At 42.5% G+C, this 24,038-nt stretch overlaps 1 protein-coding gene across 1 annotated transcript in view; it reads left to right on the plus strand.

Moving 5' to 3' along the window:
• Nucleotides 1-19,073, plus strand: part of prkx (protein kinase X-linked) — a 38,924-nt gene extending 19,851 nt beyond the window's left edge. Inside the window, exons 5-8 of the mRNA XM_085264202.1 lie at nucleotides 7,033-7,128; nucleotides 8,953-9,010; nucleotides 13,953-14,030; nucleotides 14,867-19,073. Of these exons, the coding sequence (XP_085120328.1) occupies nucleotides 7,033-7,128; nucleotides 8,953-9,010; nucleotides 13,953-14,030; nucleotides 14,867-14,992 (358 nt within the window). The 3' untranslated portion in view covers nucleotides 14,993-19,073. The remainder of the gene's footprint in view (nucleotides 1-7,032; nucleotides 7,129-8,952; nucleotides 9,011-13,952; nucleotides 14,031-14,866) is intronic.
• Nucleotides 19,074-24,038: the final 4,965 nt, after the last annotated feature.

Raw genomic sequence — 24,038 nt, forward strand, 5'->3', positions numbered from 1 at the left:
ACAGCTCAGAGAAATATCTGCAGATACACACAATAAGGCAGGTACACACTGACAACCACCGAGGTCTCCCTCACATGCCTGAAATAAGCTTTTGGGTAGACATAAAGCAGCACGGAGAGAGCAGACCACTGCAGTGGTTTGTGTTCATGGAGCAGAAGAATTATTCAGTTAATCGTACTTTGACTTATTAGTCCTTTGTTTTTACAGGTAAAAATCTCATTTCCAGGAGAGACCTGCATTACTGCTGTTATTGTCTCATGTTGGGAAATCTTGTCATTATTAGAGGCTGTAGAGCTGGGACAAATTAATCTGTGAATGGGCCTCATTGTAGCACAGGAAGAACAACAGCACTGATCCTTATAGAAAGCACCTCTGTTTGTTCTCATGTGCTCACAAACAATAAGGATTTCCATTCGTCTGTGGCATTCCAGCAGTGCTGAAGGCTGTGATTGGCTTGTTTCAGAGACATTAATCCAGCAATGATTTCACTGCACAGTGCATGTTGCATTATGTACAGCACTGTGCAAAGGGTGGAAGCACTACAACATGCCAGAGACCCTTTGAAAGTAATGGCAGGAGTACTTTGTCGTTACCACAAAATGAGTGAAGACAGAAAAACTGGTCTTCAAGCCAACTGGCGAGTAGCTGGTTTAGCATCGGTGAGAACTTCCCACAGTGTTTCTGTGGATTTAGGCTTCCTCAGAGTCGTCTGTTTGTGCATCCCACACTGCATCACTTTCTGTTCTGCAACTAAGCAAAACGGAGGAAAGAGGATCTTAACTGAAATGTCCCTCAGTGACGGGGGGCGGGGCTTAACACAAATGTGTAAAAACTGCCTGAGGATGGAAGAAAGAGTTAAACTGTGGACTCTGTGTCTCAGTGCAAAATCTTCAGACCGTCTGTCTGGAGGGACACACGAAGCAGTGACTCGGACACATTCCAGTCTGAAAGGAAAAAAGCTTTCACAGAGTTTCATATTGACCCTTGATGTGCCACTGACACCTGTCCAGACTACATAACGCTCTTACATCAATCACGCTGAACCCCGTGGAGCGCCCTCCTCCACTTGCACTGAAATGCCACCTTTCTGTGAGCCTGGCCTGTCCTCCTCCTCCATCTAGGTTCTGTGTTTTGCTGGGAAAAGCTCCATGGCTTTGAATTGGTGGAAGGAATGTGACCTTTTTCCAAGTATGAGTGTGAGCAGGCGTTGAAGTGTTGGTGTATGTGGGAAAAGCTGCAGGCTGTGCTGCTCCCAGCAGAGGGACACTTCCACAGTCGGACAAAGACTCTTCATTCAGCATCGCCGTGAAGCTGTTTGTCACACGTCTCCACCAAAGAATGCAGCAGCTGTTTTTGAGAACTCAGCATCAGTAGATCATCCTGCTTTGGGCCAAAGCTTGTGTAGGAAAAACATCAAGTCAAGGATGAGGGGGAAAGTCTCCCTTATAATTTTACTTCTGGGCCCATATTCCTGTCCTTAATGGAAACCAGTACCCTTTTAGTATTTGCAGTTGCAGTACATGTGGCCGTGTATATGAAACCTTATTTCTTCTACAACTTACTTTTCTGCAGTACCTGATTTTCCACCTCAGCTCAGCAGAGCATCAGCCTGGTGGTTACATGGAGCTGCTGGAGGGGACACTTGCTGGTCTGGACTCCAGTTCCTCCACACTGCAGCCGTCAATACAATCTGATTTGAAAATGCTGGGACAAACCTACGATGCATGATCATTTAGTGATTCTTCAGGCTTTCTAGTAATTGAATGAACACCTCAGAGGTTCCCCTGAGGCTGTTTCATGAAGCTGACATAAAATCTCATTCGAGGGCATTTTACAAGGACAGGATCTTACTTTAGAAAAGCTCATGATCTCCTCACATTGGTTAGCTTTGTGGATGCAACTGGTTTCTGGAGAATTCTTCTTTATTGTAACATTCCCTTGCAATCAGCAGAGGCTCTATTTTGCAGCGCTAATATTCAAATTTAAAGTAATGTGTACATTAACCATGAAGAGGCTGCCAGGAAAGCTTTCCCCCCACGTCCAGCAGCCTGAGGCTGTAGGCTAAGTGGAAGGAAGGAGGCCGGGGACTGGAGAGCGTCAGCAGCACGGTCCAGGATGAGACAACGAACATCTGCGAGTACATCAGGAAGATGGCCAAACATGACGGCATGCTTAGGGAGTACCTCAGGCAGCAGAGACCCGAGGAAGAGGAGGAACCATCATGGAACGGCAGCTAGAGGAGGTGGCTGCCATCCAGAATCCTACCAGAGGCTGGACAAAGCTGGACTGAAAGACAGCACAGAGGCACTAATCATGGCAGCACAGGAACAAGCTCTGAGTACAAGATCCATAGAGGCTGGGGTCTATACACCAGGCAAGACCCCAGGTGTGTAAAGATGCCCCTGAGACAGTCCAGCATGGTGCTGGGTGTCATCACTGATTTGTGGAATCGATTCGATTTGAATCAGGAAATTTTGCCTCAGACAGCCAGAAATATTGTAATCCTGATCACAGCACACATCCATATTTTTATATATCAAAACAAAGCTGACGCTTGTGAGACTTCATCACAGGTGTGAGCATCACAGCAGATCAAAGTAACTGAGGATAAAACAGAAAAACATGAAGCAGATTTTTCTGGCCTGACTTTGTAAAGCAGACAACCTTAAAAATATTCTGCAGTAGAACGAAAACGAAAGAAAACCATGAATCAACATGTGAACATGACCTGATGCTGCTGAAGTGAAGCAGAGTTACAGGGTTGATTACAGACTAGAGATGGACCGATCCGATATTACGTATCGGTATCGGTCCGATACTGACCTAAATTACTGGATCGGATATCGGAGAAAAATAAAAAATGTAATCCGATCCATTAAATATCACGAAAGCACCTCACAAAACTTGCAACACGCCGTAACTCACCTCAGAACGTTAGCACGTCGGAGCAGTATGCATCACGTGATAGAGCGGCTGTGGCATGCGGGACCTGTCGGTGGTCTGGATAGCATGTGGAGCTTCGCTAGCAACCCGGCATTTCATCTCCGACAAAGTTATCCCGAGAGAAGTAAAGCAAGTGTGTAAGTCCATCTCTGAATGTTTGTAAAGCATTCCTGCGTTAAGCTTAACAAACGATATATGGAGCGACTGCCTCTCCTGCTGCTACTTCAATCATGAAACTGCTTAACGATCAGCTGATCGGCTTTTCTGTCGTGAGTCCGTGTCTCTGGTTTGTTTTTGGCCCACTTTGCACCAGAAAGAGGAAACCAGCGGCTGAACAACAGCAGCACGTTTAAGCTTGATCAGCTGTTGTTAGAATTTATTTAATATTACTTTCTACTCGAGGATCTTTTTCTACGTAGCTGACGCTGGTAACTGTGCAGGGGCGGATCTAGCAAAGTTTAGCCAGGGGGGCCGATAGGGCATGAACAGGGAAAAGGGGGCACCAAGACATACTTTTCTTTCTTATTCTCATTTAAAATGTCTAGCTTTTAATAAATAATTATCTGACACCCAAAGTTTTAATTTGATGCAAAATGAATAGAAGTCAATTACTGTATATAGTAACTATTAAGTCTAATATATATACCCTAGTAAGCTATAGTACTTTTTCCTTTGGGAAGGTACCATCTGTGCAGTCTGCAATTTTGTTGAAGAAAGATGTTGAATCTATTTAATATTTCTTGAAAAATAATTGATTTCTGTGCATTTTTTTTCACACTGCATCAAATTAAGGTTGATTACGTCGATTAAGCATCATGAGGTGGAGCGTGAGGGGTGGTTCCCTATTTTTTATTTATTTATTTTTGTTGTTGCTGGGAGTTGGAACCCTATTAGTTAGGCTGCTTAATATTTATGCTAAGTACTCTTTAAAATACCAGAATAGGGAGGATGGTGTAGGTTTAAGTTTATTAGATTGATCAGTATTGCTGAACTATGAAACATTTTTTTTTGCATACAGGTATAACAGAATAGCTTTAGTGTAGTTGTTGTTTTAAACTTGAGTATGAACTTATACAAAATGCAGCAAGATATTTAAAAAACAGTTTTGTTGATTAAAAACACTATATCGGATTCATATCGGTATCGGCAGATATCCAAATTTATGATATCGGTATCGGTATCGGACATAAAAAAGTGGTATCGTGCCATCTCTATTACAGACACGGCGTTTTGCAGTTTTGCATAATTTTAAGAAGTTTTAATTTGATTAGTGTTGAACGGCAGAAATGAGGCTCTGTTGTCGGAAGTAAAACAAAGCAGCGGCTGACAGCGCTGGTGCTCAGACTGGTGCGTAACGAGCAAGTGAATAATGCAGAGAGAGAGGTGCAGGAAGTGGTGTGGTGGAAGCAAAACAGCAAAAGTCAGAGTGAATCCATGACGATGTTTATGTGAAGCTTAGTTTGGATCTTCTTTGGCTGCTGGTTCAGTCAATATTGTTTGGAGAGAGATCAAACCTGCAGCTTCAGAATCAGCACAAAAACAGACGTGAACACAAAGCTCGACCCGCCGACACATCAGGATCAGCGAGCTGTCGGCTTTCAGCCCGGACCGTGTCCGTGCCGTCGGCGAGAAAGTCACATCTCACTGATCCTGATCCGTCAGCGGATCGAGCTTTGTGTTCACGTCTCTGTGCAGAGTCCGTGTTCCTGCTCTGATTCACTGTTTCAGCTGTTTGGTGGTTGTTGAAATTTTGTGAGGTTTCACCTGAGATTCTGGCGTTTCGGCCAAAATAAATTTATATTTAAAAATCGATTCAGGATTTTGATGAATCGATATCACGTTATCCAAGCCAGAATCTATTTTAATCGATAAATCGATCATCAAAACCCTGCCCTACTCCAGCACATAACAGCAGGGTGCAAGATGCCAGCAGGCAGGGCGTGCAGGGAGCATCATATCCAAGTGGCCGGCATAGTGTACAGGAACATCTGTGCCGAATGCAGCCTGGACGTCCCGAGGTCAAAATGAGAGACTCCCCCAAGGGTGGTGGAGAATGACCGAGCTAAGATCCTGTGGGACTGTGTGCAGAGACTCCCAAACTAGGCGAGCGGCTCCAGCAGATCCCGGGAACAACATCGGAGATCTGTGTCCAGAAGAGCGCAGTCCTGGGAACAGCTGAGATACTGTGCAGGACCCTCAAGCTCCCGGGGCGAGCCGGGAATTTTATTTTTCATTCAAAAGCCAAATTATGTCAAAATGCCAATGAACAAAAAAAGGATATTTACCGTAATTGTCGGGCTATAAGCCGCTACTTTTTGCACCAGCTTTGAACCCTGCGGCTTTTAGTCAGGTGCGGCTTTTCTATGGATTGTCCATGATTTTTGTCATATCGTAAGAGGATTTGTTTTGTTTGTTCCGCTGTTGTACGGCACTACGTTGCCTGGCGGAAGGATCAGGGTTCAAGAGTGGTATGTTGGTCACATGTCCATCCGCCAGGCAACATAGTGCCGTACAAGTAGCGCGAAAAACAAACTTCAAAGTAGCGCTACGCGTTCAGCGTGAGTCGTGGATGATGAGCGGCGATAAACTTGCGAAAAGCAAGTTATGCTCAACTCCACCGGTGGATTCTGACAGCGTGGAAAAGTGTGAAAACATCCACGATCACCAACGGATTTTGAAGGGCTGGACTGCTGCATGATGGAGAGGAGGACATCGCCACGGCCCTTCTGAGGGTGTTCGACTCTGACACTGACAACGAAGATTTCTTTGGTTTTGAAAGTGACAACGAAGGAGAGAAGCTGAGAGTGGATGACGAAGCCATCCTGAGCCTGTTCGTATCCGACACTGGAGGAGAGGACTTTGGTGGTTTTAGTGGCAGGAAGATGGTGAATGACTGACTTTTCTTCTTGTTAAAGCCGTGTCGCTGCACCTGAGCATAAAAGGTAGTCCGAATCTATTTTTCTGGTGTGCTGTAGGTTATTGTTATGTACTACATTTGTTACTCATTTATGAAGCACAGCACATGTGCAAATATGTATCCATAACTTGTTTTTCAAAATATTAATAAAAGGGGTGTGTCTCCAAACAGCCATCTCTTTCCTGATTCGCTTTGTGCATATTCTCTTACATATGATAAGTCAATATTGAAACACCTGCGGCTTTTGGTCAGGTGCGGCTAATGTATGTACAAAACAGGATTTTCCCCTGATTTTAGCTTGTGCGGCTAATATTCAGGTGCACTTTGTAGTCCGGGAAATACGGTAATGAGAAGATTGTCATTCTACTAATCTACAGAAAATCATATACATATGTAGTATGTGTATATTGGCTTCAAACAACCAGTACATGTGTGTGTAACCGTGTAGGTCCTCAGTCATCCAGGTCATGTCGTCTAAGGAGCTTGGAAAGAAAGCAGCTGGACTCCTTTAAGTTGCTTGAAGACGTCTTTAGAACTGAAGAAGCTTGTCTTTGGAGTGCAGCATAGTCGTGTGTGAAGCTTGATCTTCACACAGGGTAAATGGATGTTGGACGCACTGCAGTCAGGCCTTTGCTGTTTTGAGGTGGATGACTTGCATTCTCAATCTGACCTAAATTCCTCAGCTGTGACAGCATCAGTTTCAGAGAAACTGCAGCTCCCACAGGCCCCACATCCAACCGTTTTATGGCTGCAACTTTTCACTGGGAACACAAGCAGGGTGTGACAAACTGTGTTATTATGTGCCTCGCTGCTCCGTGTGCAATGTCTTTAGAGGCAGCTGCCATTATGTAATTTGTGGGTAATGACTTGTCCAGGCCAAAAGAAGAATTGAGAGCTGGGAAAGCATTCAGTGGATGGATGGTAGAGGGCGCGTACACACACAGACACACACACAATCATCAGCTGTGGACAAAGACTGCACTGTCTGCACCAGAATGGTGACCCCTCACATGTTCGTTCATAGGTTTAAGTGACTCGGGTGAGCGCGAGCCTTTTAGCTCCTGCCTCTGTTACCTGTTCCTTGCATCATGATCCTGAATTGTGATTGTGTGTCAGTGTGTGTCTGTAGCTTCAGATGAGCAGGCTGGGCTGACGTTTCTGTCTTTCCACAGGTATCCACCTTTCTTTGATGACAATCCATTTGGAATCTATCAGAAGATTCTGGCTGCAAAACTGGAATTCCCACGTCATCTGGATTTCTATGTCAAGTAAGATGTGGGCATCATGCAGGGGATCAGACACACAACCCAGCAATCGGTCTGCCAATGTTGGTCTTTATCGTTAACCACAGGAGTGGCTGTGAATGTTATTTAGGTAGAACAGGCCATCTAGTTGGAAGGTTGGCTGTTTCATTCCTTGTCAGTATGTCGAGGTGTCCTGTGATGCTTCTGTCAGAGTGAAAGCAGAAAGAAACACTGCATGAATGTGTTTACAGTGGAAAACATCTGTACAGTGAGACTTTGCTAAGAACACAGACATTGTGGAAACAATTGTAATTTATGAAACACTAGAAACTGGAGTAGGTTGTGATTGCTGACAGTAAACCCATCAAACGCTGTGACTCCTGGAGCAGAAGTGTTCATCGCTCAGGAGGGCTCGTTTCATTTAAACTTTAGAAATGTCTTTAAACTTTATTGTAACATAGAAACATGTTGACTCGTTGTGTGTACCTTAGGAATTGTCGTGCACAGTCGTGCTCCAGTGAACGCATCGGGAGCAACCCCGGGTTAGCATCCTTCCCTTTGGCATGCAGACTGGAGCTGCCACAGGTCGACTCACACCCGCTCTGATTAGAAGGCCACCTCCTCCACCTCCTGACCCACAACCACCCCAATATGTACTTCAGTACTTATTGGATATGCAGATATATGCATGATGGTGGTACAGCTGCTCAAAAAAGGCCTGCAGGTGGACCTGTTTGCAGGATGTGGCCAGTCGTATCCCAACTGAGGCTGACTGACACACTAACATGACTCAGTGTAAAACTTCAAACGGCTGTTGGGGCCGTTTCCTGAGGGTCCCTGTGGTTAAAGAGGCACTTTGGGTGGATCTGCAGTCACTGATGACACACCTGGCCTTTTTAGACTGGTTCCCCACCCAGTGCACAACACCCATCACAACAGCCTGAGGAGCAGGAATGATTACAGGCACTCTGGGTGGGAGTGTGTGTCACTAAGTTCTAATGCAGTGACTGTGGAGAGGTCACAGCTTCCACTGATAATTCAGCAAAGTCACAGCTTCCCACTCTTAAGCCATCTATCTAGCAGCCAACAGAGGAAGGGATTTTTAATATTCCCACAATTATGAATATCTTTCTTACACCACAGTGTCCCATCCATCAAACTGTGACAGGCCGCACAGAGGGACACCCGCCGTCTCTCCAGCAGCTGCTGTTGAATGTAGACAAGCAGACAGACTGGAGAAATGTCCCAGCACAAGAGGAAACGAGTATTATGAGCTGCTACCTTAGGACTTGTTAAATGGACTGATTCTTATAGAGCGCTTCTCTACTCTCCCGGAGTGCTCAAAGCGCTCTATGCAACACGCCACATTCACCCAGTCACACCACCGCTATACTGAGTGCTTTCTAACCACACTCACACACACTCACACTCCGATGGATGCATCGGAGAGCAGCTTGGGGTTGGTATCTTGTCCAAGGATACTTGGCATGCAGACTGGAGGAGCCTGGGATCGAACCTCCAACCTTCCGATCAGTAGGTGACCTGCTCCGCCTCCTGAGCTACAGCCACCTGTGAGAGAAAACCTGTGGATGTTTATATCACATGTTCTGATTTATAGTCTGATGAAGGTGTTGCTGAAAAATGTTCTCAGTTGCTTCAGTTGGAGATTGTCAGATGGACACACCTCACTTTGTCACCTGTAATAGGCCGTCAGTCACCCTTTAATGAGGAGATATTTGTCATTGTGACAGCGCTGGAAAGACATGAGTGGTTGTGTCCCACAGAGACAGTGCTGTACAACTATACTGTGAAGCTGTGGATTCACTGACTTTTCCTTTGTCTCCTCAGAGACCTCATAAAGAAGTTTCTCGTGATTGACCGAGCCAGACGGCTAGGCAACATGAAGGTGAGTTAGTTTGATTTCCTGCCTCCTGTAACCACGTGGTACCGTATGTCTTACTCTGAGTAGGCAGTTGATGACTAGCACAAGCCCGTGGTCCGGCTGGAGCACCGTAATCCTGAAGAAATAGACTTATGCAGAAGGGTTTTTGGAGTTATTGTGGTTTTTCAGTACATGTGTAATACGTCTGAATTATAATGTAAATATTCTCCAGTGAGAGCAGCCGCTTCACTCTTCTGAAGAACGTCAAGTTGGAGACATTTATTTCAGACAGAAGTATGGAGAGTTCTGAGGACAAAGACAGAGTTTCAAACATACGTAGGTTTGATGTGTAGGTAGGGCTGCTCGATTATGGCAAAAATGATAATCACGATTATTTTCACTGAAATTGAGATCACGATTATTTGACGATATTTATTTAACCCTTTAAGACCTACTATGGAACCAAGTCCACCAGAGCTTATATTATTATTATTATTTTTTTTACATGCTGTAGTGCCATTTGTGGGAGCATTTCAAGTTGCTATACATCAATACAACTGTTATAGCCCATATTTTAATAATATGTATGCATTAAGTCCATAGTAACTACATAAATTGCAAAAAAGTGCAATAAACTACAAAAAAAATTGAAAATCGCTTTTGTTTTGTTTACATATATTTCTACTTGGAGAAATTTAAGAGGTTTATCCCTCAAAACTTTAAATACAATAAAGTTGCAAAGAATAGTTTACAACAACAGGAAATTTATTTTGAGTGTCTTCATAGTTTTATTTTGGAGATACAGCAATTTTTATATACTGCAGGAAAAACAAAAAACAATCCTATGATGCAAATTTGCAAAGAAAACAGCAGGTGCATCATTTCACTGTGGGAAGTGTTACGAACAGCTGATAGGAACGGCAAAGCGTGTTTCTGGAATATTATGTTTTTGTTCCTGCAAGCGCTTTTTATGCAATTTTTGCAAAGCTATATGTGGAAGGAAACCGTGACCGAGGACAAGCTGATGGCATCAGATGTAAGTACAACTCCTCCGGTTTCATATGCAAAACAAATTATTGCGCTAGCTTACACGGTTCAGATTCTACAGGGATTTAAAAATAGTTACGCAAAACGGAGCGTGCTGCTCTGACCGGCTTTAAAGGGTTAACGATGACTTTAAAAAATAATATAAAATAGTGTGCAACACCACTGAAGTTTTTTGTTTTAACCTCTCTTTTCAACCAACAGCAGTCACTCTCCAAATAACTTCTGCTTAGCTTTCCGAGCTTCCCTCGGGTCCTCTTAATCAGCGGTCTCCAACCTTTTTTGCGCCACGGACGGTTTATGCCCGACAATATTTTCACGGACTGGCCTTTAAGGTGTCGCGGATAAATGAGGGAGGGGCTAATAATCGGCTCCGTCATTTTTAATGATCGTTGAAAGCCCAGATCGTAATCGTGATTAAAATTCGATTAATTGAGCAGCCCTATGTGTAGGTATGAAACGCTCCATAGACCAACAATCATTTGAAATTCTTTTTTTTCTTATACTACACGAGTGTTAATAGAGGGCGGCTCTTTTTTATGCTCACAGATTTTAAAACAGATGGATGCAATTTACAGTTATGGTTTTAAAAGCCATTCTGCTTAATGAGCGCCAGCTCGTTTCAGAGAAATGTCCAGTTTGTTACAGTCAGTTACCCAGGATTGTATTACTGTGCATTTGAGCTGCTGCATTGATGACTAATTTGAAATTGGTCACTCTCCGTTGGGTGACCAGACTTCCCGCTCTCTCTTGGATGTTTTTTCTGTTCCTTTGTTTGGGATTTTTCCAGCTCACAACAACGTCCAGGAAGTCCTGGAGTAATCTACTCCAGTTTTAGCCGTGTGTTCGTTTAGTTGATCTTCTTTCTGATTTGATGTCCTTCCCGTTCCTCACAGCTGTTTCATTATTGATGGTTCTGGTGGATCCCACTCTGAGACTGGCATGTTTTAATAAATCTCACCATGTGGCGGAAGTGTGTCTGCGTCTTATGACAACAGGAGGTCATGTGACGCATTCATTAGACCTGTTCAACTGCTTGTTAACAGAAATGTCTAATCAGTCAATCAGCTGACTGCAGCCCATGTAGGGGTTGTTTAGATGACCTACTGAAGTTGAAAGAAACATTTAAGAAGCGAAGTGACTTAGTGACTTTGGATGTGGCAGGGTTGTCAGGGCCAGATGGACTTACACCCAGGAAAGTGGTTGGTGCTGCTTTCAAGCTGCATCTAGTAGTTCAAACAAGTGGATTTTCCTTCTGACTTCATTTAGTTGGTTTGATTCTTGGACGTTGCGTGCAAGAGATGTAAACCCTCATGATCAACAGCGTGCTAGTTGTAAGGACGATGTAAAAGCTTGGATACGAGCTCGAGTTCCTCAAACCTGGTCGTCTGCTGTGCTCCTGAACTGTTAGCCTGTAAATTAGTGACCTTTGGGTTTCTCATTAACTTCTAAAAGCTTAAGAACTCATGAGTTCAAGTCGGGGTGTTGAGGCATTCATATGTCCGTAACAAATTTGAATACCAACAATAGTTTTTAATAACCTGACCACGACCAATTAAGCCTTCGCAGCAGCCACGATGAAGAACATGAACACAGCAGAAGAATATGTTCCTCCTCTTTTCTAATGAGTCCTTGATAGAATTACAGGCTGTATTGTGTCCAAGTTTAGTAGCAGGGTTCGTACGGGTGCTTGAAATCCTTGAAAATGCTTGAATTTTAGTGTTGTCTTTTCAAGGTTTGAAAAGTGCTTGAATTTCAGATGTGGTGCTTAAAAGTGCTTGAAAGTGTATATACAAACTATATAGTTGTATGTATAGTTTTCAGGGTTTTTATCGGTTTCCAGCGTTATTTTGTTATCGTTTTTATCGTTAACTCGGTTTTCCTGGGTCTTTTCACGTGTGTTATGAAGAAAGCTTCTTTTTTTCGGTACCGGTACTACTTTTATTTTGTTGTATTTATCCGCGACACCTTAAAGGCCGGTCCATGAAAATATTGTTGGGCATAAACCGGTCCGTGGCGCAAAAAAGGTTGGAGACCGCTGCGCTAACATACCTGTTGGTCGCTGTTTTAATGAGTGTTTGATGGAAAACGACAGTCGCATGATAGGTGAGTCCTAGTAAATCATTTTCCAGTACGTGTACGTTACACATGCTATTTTTTAAAATTATGATTATTATTTTGCTAACTGTCAAACTCGCTGGGGAAATGATTGAAATGCAGTGAGTGTGACGCAGTATGGCAGCGCAGTGCAGATCTCCATTCAAACTGAAGTGTGTCAGTGAACATCAGTGAAGTCAGTGTGACACTGTGAGCTGCTCTCAGTGAAACAGCTGCCTCTCTGAGCTCTGTGATTAACGCCACATAATTCCACACATGATGATATTGACTGTGGCTGCCAGTATTCCTCAGCCTCATCGCTCATTAACAGAACGCAGATTTTGATGTTGGGAGGTTGAACAGTGCACTAGAATAATGACACACTGAGAGTTTTTCTTTCAAAGAAACTGATGAACTACTTTTGTCCAAAAAATGATACGTTTGTCAAGTAAACATTAAAGTCCCCAATAATCCTGGTCAATGATGGATAAACTTTTTTCTTATATTTTTGCTACTGATTTGACAATTTTGTTCTTGAACAATGTTTTCAAATTAAAAGCCTCACAATGTGTTTTTACATCCATCTTAAGTTGACAAATTGAGCTGTGCGATATTAAAAACCAGTCTTAAGCTCAGGGACAAATCAAATGCTGATTACCTGCTCCTGCTCTTTGTTGAGTCGAGACATCAGCCGACACTGCCGACCAGCTGTAGCCTCGTCTGGGTCAGTGCACTCGCACGGCTTCACCTCACTCACGCAGACACATGCGCTGAGGAAGTCAAGTAGATCAAATTTCAGTTGAGTGCAGTCTGCACAGAGCAGCAGCAGGAGCTCTGATTGGTCAAATGTGGCATATTAGTGGGAGATGAGTATTGTTCCTGGCTTATCAGAGTTCCTGCTGGTGCACTTTTGGAGTTTATTTCAATTTTCTGATCCAAAAAACCCCATGGGTGATGGTGTGTTTTTCTGAAAAAAAGAGAAATAAATGAGGTTCTGCTGGAGGTTTGTTTCTGTAATCATGACCTCGGTGTAGACTTGGCTGTAGCTCAGGTAGAGCCAGTCACCTGCTAATCGGACATTTGGTGGGTCGACCCCAGTTTGTTCCAGTCTACGTGCCGAATATTATCTCCGAGCAAGATGGTAACCCCGAGTTGCTGCGATGCCTCCAGTGGAGTGTGAATGTTGGACTGAAGGAGCGTGGAAAAAAGTGATTGTGTGAATGGATGAATAAGGCAAGTTGTATAAAGCGCTTTGACTGCTCACAGTAGAAAAGTGCCGCTGATTTACCGTTTCCCTTTGACAATGTGTAGTCCTATGTTTTCATTTCAAAACTTTAATAATTTATCTGAATATTCAATGTGTGGATTAATAATAACGTCATCCTTTTGTGATTGTAGTGCACTTCAAAACTCTATAAAGATTTAAAAATCAGGAGCCATGAATGTGAGACGTTTCCCCAGGAAATTCCATCATTTGTAATAAAGTAACTGTAACATTTTACTTTGTTACAACTGCTGGAATTTCCTGGGTGCAACAAAATGTTACAGTTACTGTAGAATAGATTAGAATGCCTTTGTTGTCACTATACAGTTGTACAATGAGATACAGAGCATCTCCTGTATCGGGGCGAGGTTGGTTTAGCATTTTTCTGTCATCATTATTTAAACATTGCACTTTGCATTTACTCTGGTTTTCTTTGAACAATATTTCAGGCGACTGAACATCAAAGAGTGACAAATATACAAAAAACTGTGAAGTGAGGAAAGGGGGCAAATACATATTCCCAACACTGTGTGTACATACACATCGTGCTGTCTGTTTCAGAATGGAGCCGACGACGTGAAAAAGCACCGATGGTTTAAAACTATTGACTGGGAGGCCGTTCCTCTGAGGAAACTAAAGGTGGGTTTGATTCGGTGTATTTTTCACCTGTTCAGCTACATTCACATCAGGATGGTAAAAAATCTGCTTACATTTTGGACATTAGAATCATTTTCACAATTTTGCTTTTGTGCACGAGTATACCGATGGTTTCGAATGATGCAATAATGCTGTGATTGAATTGTAGACTTTCATTTAAGGACTTTCACATTGCAGACATTCCTGTTTTCTTCAGTTTCTATAGGTGCATAGAGTAATTGGACGTTTTTGCTCTATTTCTTAATTATTCAATGGCGAATGCTTTGATGATGATGATGTCTTTGCATTTGCAAACTGTTTGCAATCCAAAGAGATCTCGGTGGAAAAACCAAAGCTACGGGACACATGGTGAAAACTGCTCGATCGACTGTCGGGTTCGGTGTTTACAGACGAAATGCTGTGGTGAGCTCAGTAACTACAGAATTCAGGGAAAACCCACGCAAAGAGAAAAAATCTTGGCTCAGTTGGCTGAGTGGAGAAGAATGTGGCAATATTCAATCGAGAGGTGGCTTCAGGAATGTAAATACAGAGGATTTCAGTCACGAGGAAACGATAGGAAACAATCCAGCTCTACAGCCTCTGTGTGGCTTCAAGGGACGACACGTCGGAATGAAATGAATAACCCTTTGAACTGAATTTAAGTCTGTGTGTTATCGCAATCTATTTTTGTAGTGCAGAATAGAGAACTGTGTCCCTGTCCGGATGTTTATGGATCAAACTTTGGATGAATTAAGAACACTGCCTGTATGTGAATACTCACTAGCATTGCCCTGCAGGTCCACACCTCCATTTAACACGTTCCTCCTCCTTGTTTCCAGCCTCCTATAGTTCCTAAGGTTTCCCATGAGGGCGACACCTCCAACTTTGATGTTTACCCAGAGGACGACTGGAAAAAAGACCCCCCCGTGGCCGAGAAAGACTTGGAGGTCTTCAAAAACTTCTGATCCCTCAGCCGTGTCTATTTATTAATCGATTGATTTATGTGGATAACTAACAACACACATTGTAAAACTACTATTGCAGGTACTCTGTTGGAGAAAACACTTATTTATCAAATTGGGGGATTTGCATCTTATCTGTAATAATGAACTTCCAAAGGACAGATGCTGTGACGTGTATGTATGAAACTAAAGACATGGTTAGCTTTTTATACTTTTATTTATCTGCTACTTTGAGTTTATTTTATTTTTTGTTTTTATTCTCTGAGCCATTCATATGCAAAAATATCTGGTTCATCTGAAACCAAAAGACTGTTACTTTCTGGGTATAAAACAGAAAAAAAATCAGGTCCTTTTATATAGTCGTGTTTTATAGTTTCTCTCTTTTTAAAATGTTCATGTAGTCATGTTCAATGTGACTGCAGACTGGTACTGTAACAGTCTTCTGATCAGCAGTCATTAATGACTTATTCTATATGTAGTCAGACACTTGGACAGGAAACCAGTAGCACTTGTAAAGAAAGTGCCTTACATCACTGTTTGATGTCTCGCAGCTACACATTTGAATTCTGTGCTGTGTCAATGGAGTTCAAAGTATAGTGGACGTGGAACGTGAGGTGCTGTTGGAGACAACATACCACTGAACTGTTGTCACATCTAATAATGTAAAGCTGTGTAACATCTCTGCGTTAGGTCTCCACAGCCCAAGGTTTTTGCCATGACTGTAGAGCCACAGCTGCTCTGCAGGCGCTTTGCTGCACCTCACTCATTTTCATTCTTGTTGTCGTATTTTATTTAAAGCCAAGGATGTTATGTAAGAGCCTCATTTAGTGCATCACAGTACAGAGTGAATGTGCAGTTGGTAGGGATACGAATCTAAATTCTCTAGAAGAACCAGTTCCCAGTTATAGTTAGTCTGCCTGCCCATCAACCCTGCTTATCCCCTTGCATTTGCACTACAGTCAGCCGATTTCAGTTCATGCGCCGATGAGGTGGCACAGTTATCTTTATTGCACAAAACCGTGAGAGTGCAGTGGTACAAAGGAAAGTGTGTCAGGACAGAAACAGCTGTTAATGATGTCGCTAACACAACAGCTCTTTGGAGGCGCTTACACAGACAGCACAGCGTGCTAACGCTAAGCTAGCCAAGAACCCAGAGTTAAATGAAAGCATCGTGAATCTGACGCCAGCCCAGCGGTCAGAGCCTGAACATTGACCGGCATCGAAGCCAGCGATGAAGCCTTCATCTCTACCTGTTCATGTTTCTAAAGTAGAGGCACCGTGGCGATCGCTTAAAGTCTCTGTGCTGGTTTTCATCTTTGCTTCGTGTTCATACCTAAATACTAAGACAAGGATCCCATGCGTGTCCTCGTCAGGACAGGGATTTGTGTCGGTGTGTGCTGGGACTGTAGCCTCATGTTATTAAATGCTTATAAGATGATAGTTTCAGGTCACAAAGGACTTTCTCCTGGGAACAGTAAACTAAAGCACTTCATTGCTTTTAAGAACAGTGTTCTGACTAATATATTTTTGAGTAATGACCCCAGCACTGATCGCACAGCATGCAATTACTCTGAACGACTATAATGTTGTTGATGTGCTGCTTAGTGAAGGTGATGACTCTAAAAGCGGAGCCAGTGAAAATCAATCGGTGATATTGATCTTATCAGTTCCCATTCTTAGCATTCGTACAGTCAGTATTCATTAGCATTTCTGTGAACTGTTGCTTGCTGAATATCACAACCATATCAACCTTCCAAAATAAACCTTGTTTATCACGGGTTTTGTGCCTCATGCTTCATTATGAGTTGGATCCATCTCATTCTAACTAAAATCAGCACAGCTTTCTTCCCTGCCTCCAGTGCACATCCGTAAAAGGATGGGTGGATGGGGTTGGTGAAGAAGCTGAACCCTACCGAACACCTCCAGGATGAACTAGAAGGGATGTTGAACTCTTGTCAAACATCACTGGCTGACTTCAGAAGTGCTGACTCCACTGTGAAAGTTGACCTTTTAGGCTGTTGTGAAAAAAACGTTGAAAGTAGCAGGAGCAACCTGATGGAAGCCATGATGTTTGTTCAGATGGATACGATGATAGAAGGGTTGTATTTTATTATCCACCGTCCGCAGGATGACATAAGAGTATTTTCCTTTTTTCATTCGTCCCTCGTGTCTGTATCCTGTTTTGTAAACACTGGAATTATTTTTCCTAATTCGCTGTGCAGATGTTGCTCTGAACACAACCTTACTGGACCTTTGAAACATCCTAGCCTATCAATGCCTTTGACTGGAATTTGTTTTTGATACTTGGCTCCAGCATCAATTCGTCTAAAACACTCTGGGTGGACTGTGTCTCGCTGCAGAAACAATCACCCAATGTCCTTATTACACAGGTTTTCCTCATCCATTTATTTGGATCTAGCTGCAGCCACACTGTCCATAAACAAGTTTTTTTTCTGATTGCTGTTTTTGTTTTTACAACTCAAATTGTTCCAGAGCTTGTGGCACACCCTGAAGACATTTTAAAAACACGTTTTAAAGGTGAAAAGTAGCTCCTGTGAAATGAGTTAGCGAGAGTCATTTGTCAGATAAGGCCAAGATACCCCCTCATGTCCACGTAGGTCTGCAAAAGTCCAGACAGCTAGAAGGATACCAGAATAGTGGAGCTGTTGGCGAGCCATGTATCTCATGATGGTAAGCTTTTCTCGTTGCACTTTTGTGTTATACGGACAAACAAAGCTGCTTTTCTGTCGTAACAGCGACGTTATGTGGTTCAGGACCTTACAGAAGTAGACGAAAGTCCGCTCTTCAAGCTCGCAGATGACTTATTCATTGTTTATCAGTCCAATGTCAGTTGCAGTGGACTCCAGACATTGCAACTCTAAATTAGATAAACTGATAAGAAAATGATTGGATCCAAGTGTCTCGAGCACCTGAGACCTGCTGTCAGGCAGAGAGCACCTGTCCCCTGCATCACCTGTCCCCTGCATCACCTGTCCCCTGCATCACCTGTCCCCTGCATCACCTGTCCCCTGCATCACCTGTCCCCTGCAGTTATAAAATTACATGTTTGCTTACATTTATTTATTTAAAATAAATGAGAAATTCTCATTCCTGTGAATAAGTCCTCAAGAGAAGTGGAAACATCAGAGATTTAACTTCAGTGAACTGAAATCTAACTTTAGATCCTTCAGACTCAGGTCACTGCATCTGTAAGACTGCACATAGATCTACTGAAGGTTTTCCAGAACATTATCACACATGGATGAATTCTGAGGTGGACCTTTTAAAGGAGACTCTTAGTGATTCAGTGACAGTCTGTTAGCTATGGATGAATGAAAACCCAAACTCCTGAGCCACATAATAAAGAAGCAGCTCTGTTAGGCCGCTGAAGGGAAGGACCACTGCAAACCAACTCAGAGCTCCCATTCAGTGAATGGTTTGATTAAAATGATAAGGATCATGTTCTTTGACGGTCCTAGTCATGTCCACTTGTTAAACAACACTAAAAGTAGTGTCCACCCTCCGGGACGATGCCAGAAAATTCAAGAATCGGCGACTGCATGCTGTAACCTGGCACCTTACCTTTACCTTTATGGACACGCCTGTGCTGTAATCACCTGAGCTTAAATGTGTTGTTGACATTTGTGTTATTGTCTTGATACTTATCAGAGTGTATGATTGAATTATGCTGTTTATGGGCATCATTTTACAAAGAGCTTTGTGTCCTGTTAAGTAGTTTTTCTAAATAGAAACATCCGCATGCTTTAAAATACCTGAAGTGTCACACTAATCTGTATTCACAGGTTTTTCTCTTTGCTGTACCCCTGCTGCATTTCAAGCTTTGTTTTCTTACCCGACGAGTGTACATGTTCTGTCCAGTCCTGGGACATTGTGTCTTACACAGCAATATATTGTTTAAAATGTCAACCTTTGTCTTGGAAATATGTTTTCTGGTGCAAATATGCATTGTTTTCTACCCAATACGTAGCAATGCCTTTTCATTTCCATGAATTCTAGTTATACCTTTAGCTCTGAAGCCTGAGTGAAGTTTTAAACTGTCGAAACAAGTGGAGTTTATAAAGAAGCATGTTTTGTCCTGCTTGGTTTATTTTACACTCACCTGTGCGGCGTCCTTCAGCCACCCAGCAGCCTCTGAAGGTTAGTCGCCTGCCTGTGTAGTCAAGCAAACCTTTTGCATTCACAAAATGGAAATCTGACATTTGGGAAGTGAAGCCTTCATTGCTGTTTGACGTTTCTCGGGTCCAGGCCTTCATGAAAATACCGTCAGTCCACTCAGGAGACACCAGCATCCATCTAGAACAAAGCAGACAACACAGTCAGTGTTTTCATTTCCAAACCACTGCCACACATACTCCAGTTTGATTTAAAATATTAAATGGAATCGTTTGAACTGAAACTTGATTCTTTATGTTTAATAAGTGTTTTCTTGCCATATTTTTCCTTGGTCCTAACCGTTCCTGCAGTAATATTAATAGGTGCCCATATGCCACAGAAATTGGTCATTGAAACATGTCAGTACATGAAAGTAAACATGGACAAACCAGGAGGATCGTTTGAGCCACAGAAGAGAAATGCAGGGGTTACTTCTACAGACGGGTGCTACTGCATCAAAAGTTTAACTGAGCATCATAACATTAGATTTTTCTTAGTAGTTGGAAAAAACAATTATGTTATAAAACATTATGTCTGGTTAAAGTGTGTGTGAACTTTAAGGATGTGGGATTGTTACATGTGTGAATTTTCTGTTGCAACTTATTACCTGGAAGAGTTTTTCTAAGTAAGACTGATGACAACAGAAATGTTGACAGAACTGCCATTTCTTTTGGTGCTGGGAAGAGTCGAACGCTATAGTCCCCTCATCCTTTCTTCAGGCTGTTCACATTTCGGTGATTCAAGACAAAGTAAAGGAAGCGAGGTACTGCAATTTATTATTATCCCATTCTTACAGAATCTCAGCTGGAGACATTCTAGTGCTACGGCTGGTATGTGTGATGTGTGCACGCTTCTTGTCGGGCATATTTGTCATAGCAGGAACACTGTGATAGTGTAAAGGAAGAAAAGCTCCAGTCTTAATAGAAATCCAGTCCAGCTCATTTGTAGTACATTGGTTTGTGTTCTGATATCAACTGTGAAGCCTACCCACCATCAGCGTTCCCTATATGTTAATGTTAAATGTGCACAAACTCATTTCCTCTCAGGACATTTCCAAAAGCAGTTTGGCTGTCTCCTGCACTACTACCTGCTTGTTGTTTTTTATTGAATCATAGCCGTGACGGTAACTTCCTGAGTTGACATTATGGGACGTTTCATCCTTCATCCAAGCATCTTCTTCAGTCTTATAAACAGTACATTTGCATAATGACTGAAACTAACACATCTGACCAACACGCTGTGAGGTCAGGTTCTTGATTATTAATATGCAAATTCTCATGACCATTGATCAACAACCACTGATCAAAGCTCATTGATCAATGTCCATGAGTCCCATGCTCAGAGAGTGTACGATGGTGACAGATGTACCCTTAGGCCCCTCCTCCATCCAGAGATGTTTTTCCCTTTTCACGTAAATGGCTGGACAGACCAGAAAATGTTGCCCACAGTGAATACTGATTGACTTCCTTTGTTAATGTAGGTGTTAGTACAGTATAATGGAAAGCCTTTGCCTTGCATTATCCAGCATACTGTATTTCAAAGTTTTCAGAGTGCATGGATGTGATCCTCAAGTACATCGTTTCTTATTTTAGTACTTACACTGCGGAGTGCGATAGTCCAAAATTCCAGTGTTTTAACATCTGCCTTTAATCAAATAATTTACAGTTCATAGTTTTTTGTTCTGTTTTATTCATTAAAATTTTAAATGAAGTCTCTAAAGATTTGAGCAGCAAGTAAATGAATGATGACTGTTGCAGCAAATCTCCCACAACTTGTTAAGAGAGTTTCTCAACAACTCCAGCTTGAAGAGGTAAGTGTTTTTCTTCTCGTGCATAACTGAGGAATGACTTTATTGCTGAATAAGTGCCATAGGAATGGTTCTGACCGCAGATTTAGTCTGCTCGTGGCAGAGACGGAAAGTCATGAGTCAACGCTGAGTCGTATTGCTATTTATTCCTTAGAGACTGAATATGTGTGCTGCTGACTGGAGCAGCTGCCAGTGTATGCTGCTACCCTCCTACTGCTGCTGTAGGACTGATGCAGGTGGTTGATCCTGAGCGTGTCCATTGAGAATTAAGCTTTGTGACAAAAAGAGTTGGTGGTGGTACTTTGGCTAACCGCTTCATGAGGAAACAATCTGACAATCAGTCAAAATGTTTTTCAGCAAAGGTGTGACCATGTTGTTCTATAACCCTTTAAGCCTAATCCTACTTTAGTTACTTTAGTCTTAATTTCTTCATTCGATCTCTTAAATCCAAATGTAGGAGTGGACTTAATGTGCTGAATGCAGTGTTTCATGAACTGTTATGTTTCCAATAGAAAAGTGAGTCACGTTTTGTCTGGAATTCCAGTTTGCTTGGCTAAGTGATGACACTCCAACCACACCGAAGGAAGCCAATGGCAAACAAATGAACATGCTAAGCTGCAAGTTATTGGCTTGAGTTGCGAGAAATACTAAAACTAACTTAAGTCTCTAACATTTCCTATTTTTCCTAAACTGAAATTAAGGACAAACAAAAGCCTCTAGCTAAAAGAGAAAAAGGCTTCCAGCAAAAGGCTTCTTGCTCCTGTGTCTGAATATTCACACATAAAATTTAAATGATATTTACAAAAAAGTTTGAGTCTTGCAGTCACACTGCTAGTAAGTGATGGGATGCACTGTCCCAAGGCTTTGCAGCATGTATTGAGAAATTCAGGAGGTCTTTTATGAAGCCTGTATCGAGGCATGCTTCTTTAAGGGTGACATCACTGATGACATCTGAAGCCTCACTGGTTCAGAAAGGGGTTTAATAATTGGCCTATTATTAAACTGTGGGAGACTCCTACATCCTAAGTATCATGTGAAAAGGTTTTAGAAAGGTTGTTTTACCAAAAAGAGAAACTCAGTCCAAGCACCAAGGAAAAAGTATTATTTCTTAACAAAACGAGAGCCAGAGATTAATAACAAGTGCGATTCAGTGCAGAGAGGTCTATTAATACATAGTGGCACCCAGTGCATCATGAGAATCCCCCAGCAGCCTACACCTATTGCAGCATAACTAAGGGAGGATTCAGGGTCACCTGGTCCAGCCCTAACTATATGCTTTAGCAAAAAGGAAAGTTTGAAGCCTAATCTTGAAAGTAGAGATAGTGTCTGTCTCCTGAATCCAAACTGGAAGCTGGTTCCACAGAAGAGGGGCCTGAAAACTGAAGGCTCTGCCTCCCATTCTACTTTTAAATACTCTAGGAACAACAAGTAGGCCTGCAGAGCGAGAGCGAAGTGCTCTAATAGGGTGATATGGTACTACAAGGTCATTAAGATAAGATGGGGCCTGATTATTTAAGACCTTGTATGTGAGGAGCAGGATTTTGAATTCAATTCTGGATTTAACAGGAAGCCAAAACAGGAGAAATCTGCTCTCTCTTTCTAGTCCCTGTCAGGACTCTTGCTGCAGCATTTTGGATTAGCTGAAGGCTTTTCAGCGAGTTTTTAGGACATCCTGATAATAATGAATTACAGTCGTCCAGCCTGGAAGTAATAAATGCATGAACTAGTTTTTCAGCGTCACTCTGAGACAGGATATTTCTAATTTTAGAGATGTTGCACAAATGGAAGAAAGCAGTCTTACATATTTGTTTAATATGTGCTTTGAAGGACGTGTCCTGGTCAAAAATGACTCCAAGGTTCCTCACAGTGTTACTGGAGGCCAAGGTAATGCCATCCAGAGTAAGAATCTGCTTAGATACCATATTTCTAAGCTTTTCAGGGCCGAGTACAATAACCTCAGTTTGATCTGAATTAAGAAGCAGAAAGTTAGCGGCCATCCAGGTCTTTATGTCTTTAAGACATTCCTGCAGTTTAACTCATTGGTGTGTGTTATCTGGCTTCATGGACAGATAGAGCTGGGTGTCATCTGCATAGCAGTGTAAATGTATGCTATGTCTTCTAATGATGCTGCCTAAGGGAAGCATGTATAATGTAAACAGAATTGGTCCTAGCACTGAACCCTGTGGAACTCCATGATTAACCTCAGTGTGTGAAGAGGACTCTCCATTTACATGCACAAACTGGAGTCTATTAGATAGATATGATACAAACCACTGCAGCACAGTACCTGTAATACCTACAGCATGTTCTAATCGCTCTAATAGGATATTATGGTCGACAGTATCGAACGCTGCACTGAGGTCTAGCAGGACAAGCACAGAGATGAGTCCACTGTCAGAGGCCATAAGAAGATCATTTGTAACCTTCACTAAAGCTGTTTCTGTGCTGTGATGAGCTCTGAAACCTGACTGAAACTCTTCAAATAAACCTCTGCAGATGATCTGTTAGCTGTTTGACAACTACTCTTTCAAGGATGTTTGATATAAAGGAAGGTTGGAGATTGGCCTATAATTAGCTAAGACTGCTGGGTCTAGAGATGCTTTTTGAGTAAAGGTTTAACTACAGCCAGCTTGCGCGTGTATGTGTGTGTGCGTGCGTGTGCGTGCGTGCGCGCGCGCGCGTGTGCGTGCGTGTGTGCGCGTGTGTGTGTGTGTGCGTGCGTGCGTGTGTGCGTGCGTGTGTGTGCGCGCGTGTGTGCGTGTGTGTGCGCGTGTGTGTGTGTGCGCGTGCGTGCGCGTGTGTGTGCGTGCGCGCGTGTGTGTGTGTGCGTGTGTGTGTGTGTGTGTGCGTGTGTGTGTGTGCATGGGGTTATGGTCAAATGTTGGTGTTTTATTGTTCTGTGAAATGTTTACATTGTTTTTTGTTGTTTATTTGTTCATCCTTGTTGTACTAATACAACTTATTATAGAATAACTTGGTGTTTTACTACTCTTGTCACACAGTGTTGCCTTGAAGCAACAAACCAATATCTGTTTTGGGGGGGTCAAATATTATGATTGATATATTATT

The sequence above is a fragment of the Mchenga conophoros genome, linkage group LG23 (genome assembly GCF_057382185.1).
Source record: "Mchenga conophoros isolate Kocher_MC1m ecotype Shallow Benthic linkage group LG23, M_conophoros_male_GT1.1, whole genome shotgun sequence".
Taxonomy (NCBI): domain Eukaryota; kingdom Metazoa; phylum Chordata; class Actinopteri; order Cichliformes; family Cichlidae; genus Mchenga; species Mchenga conophoros.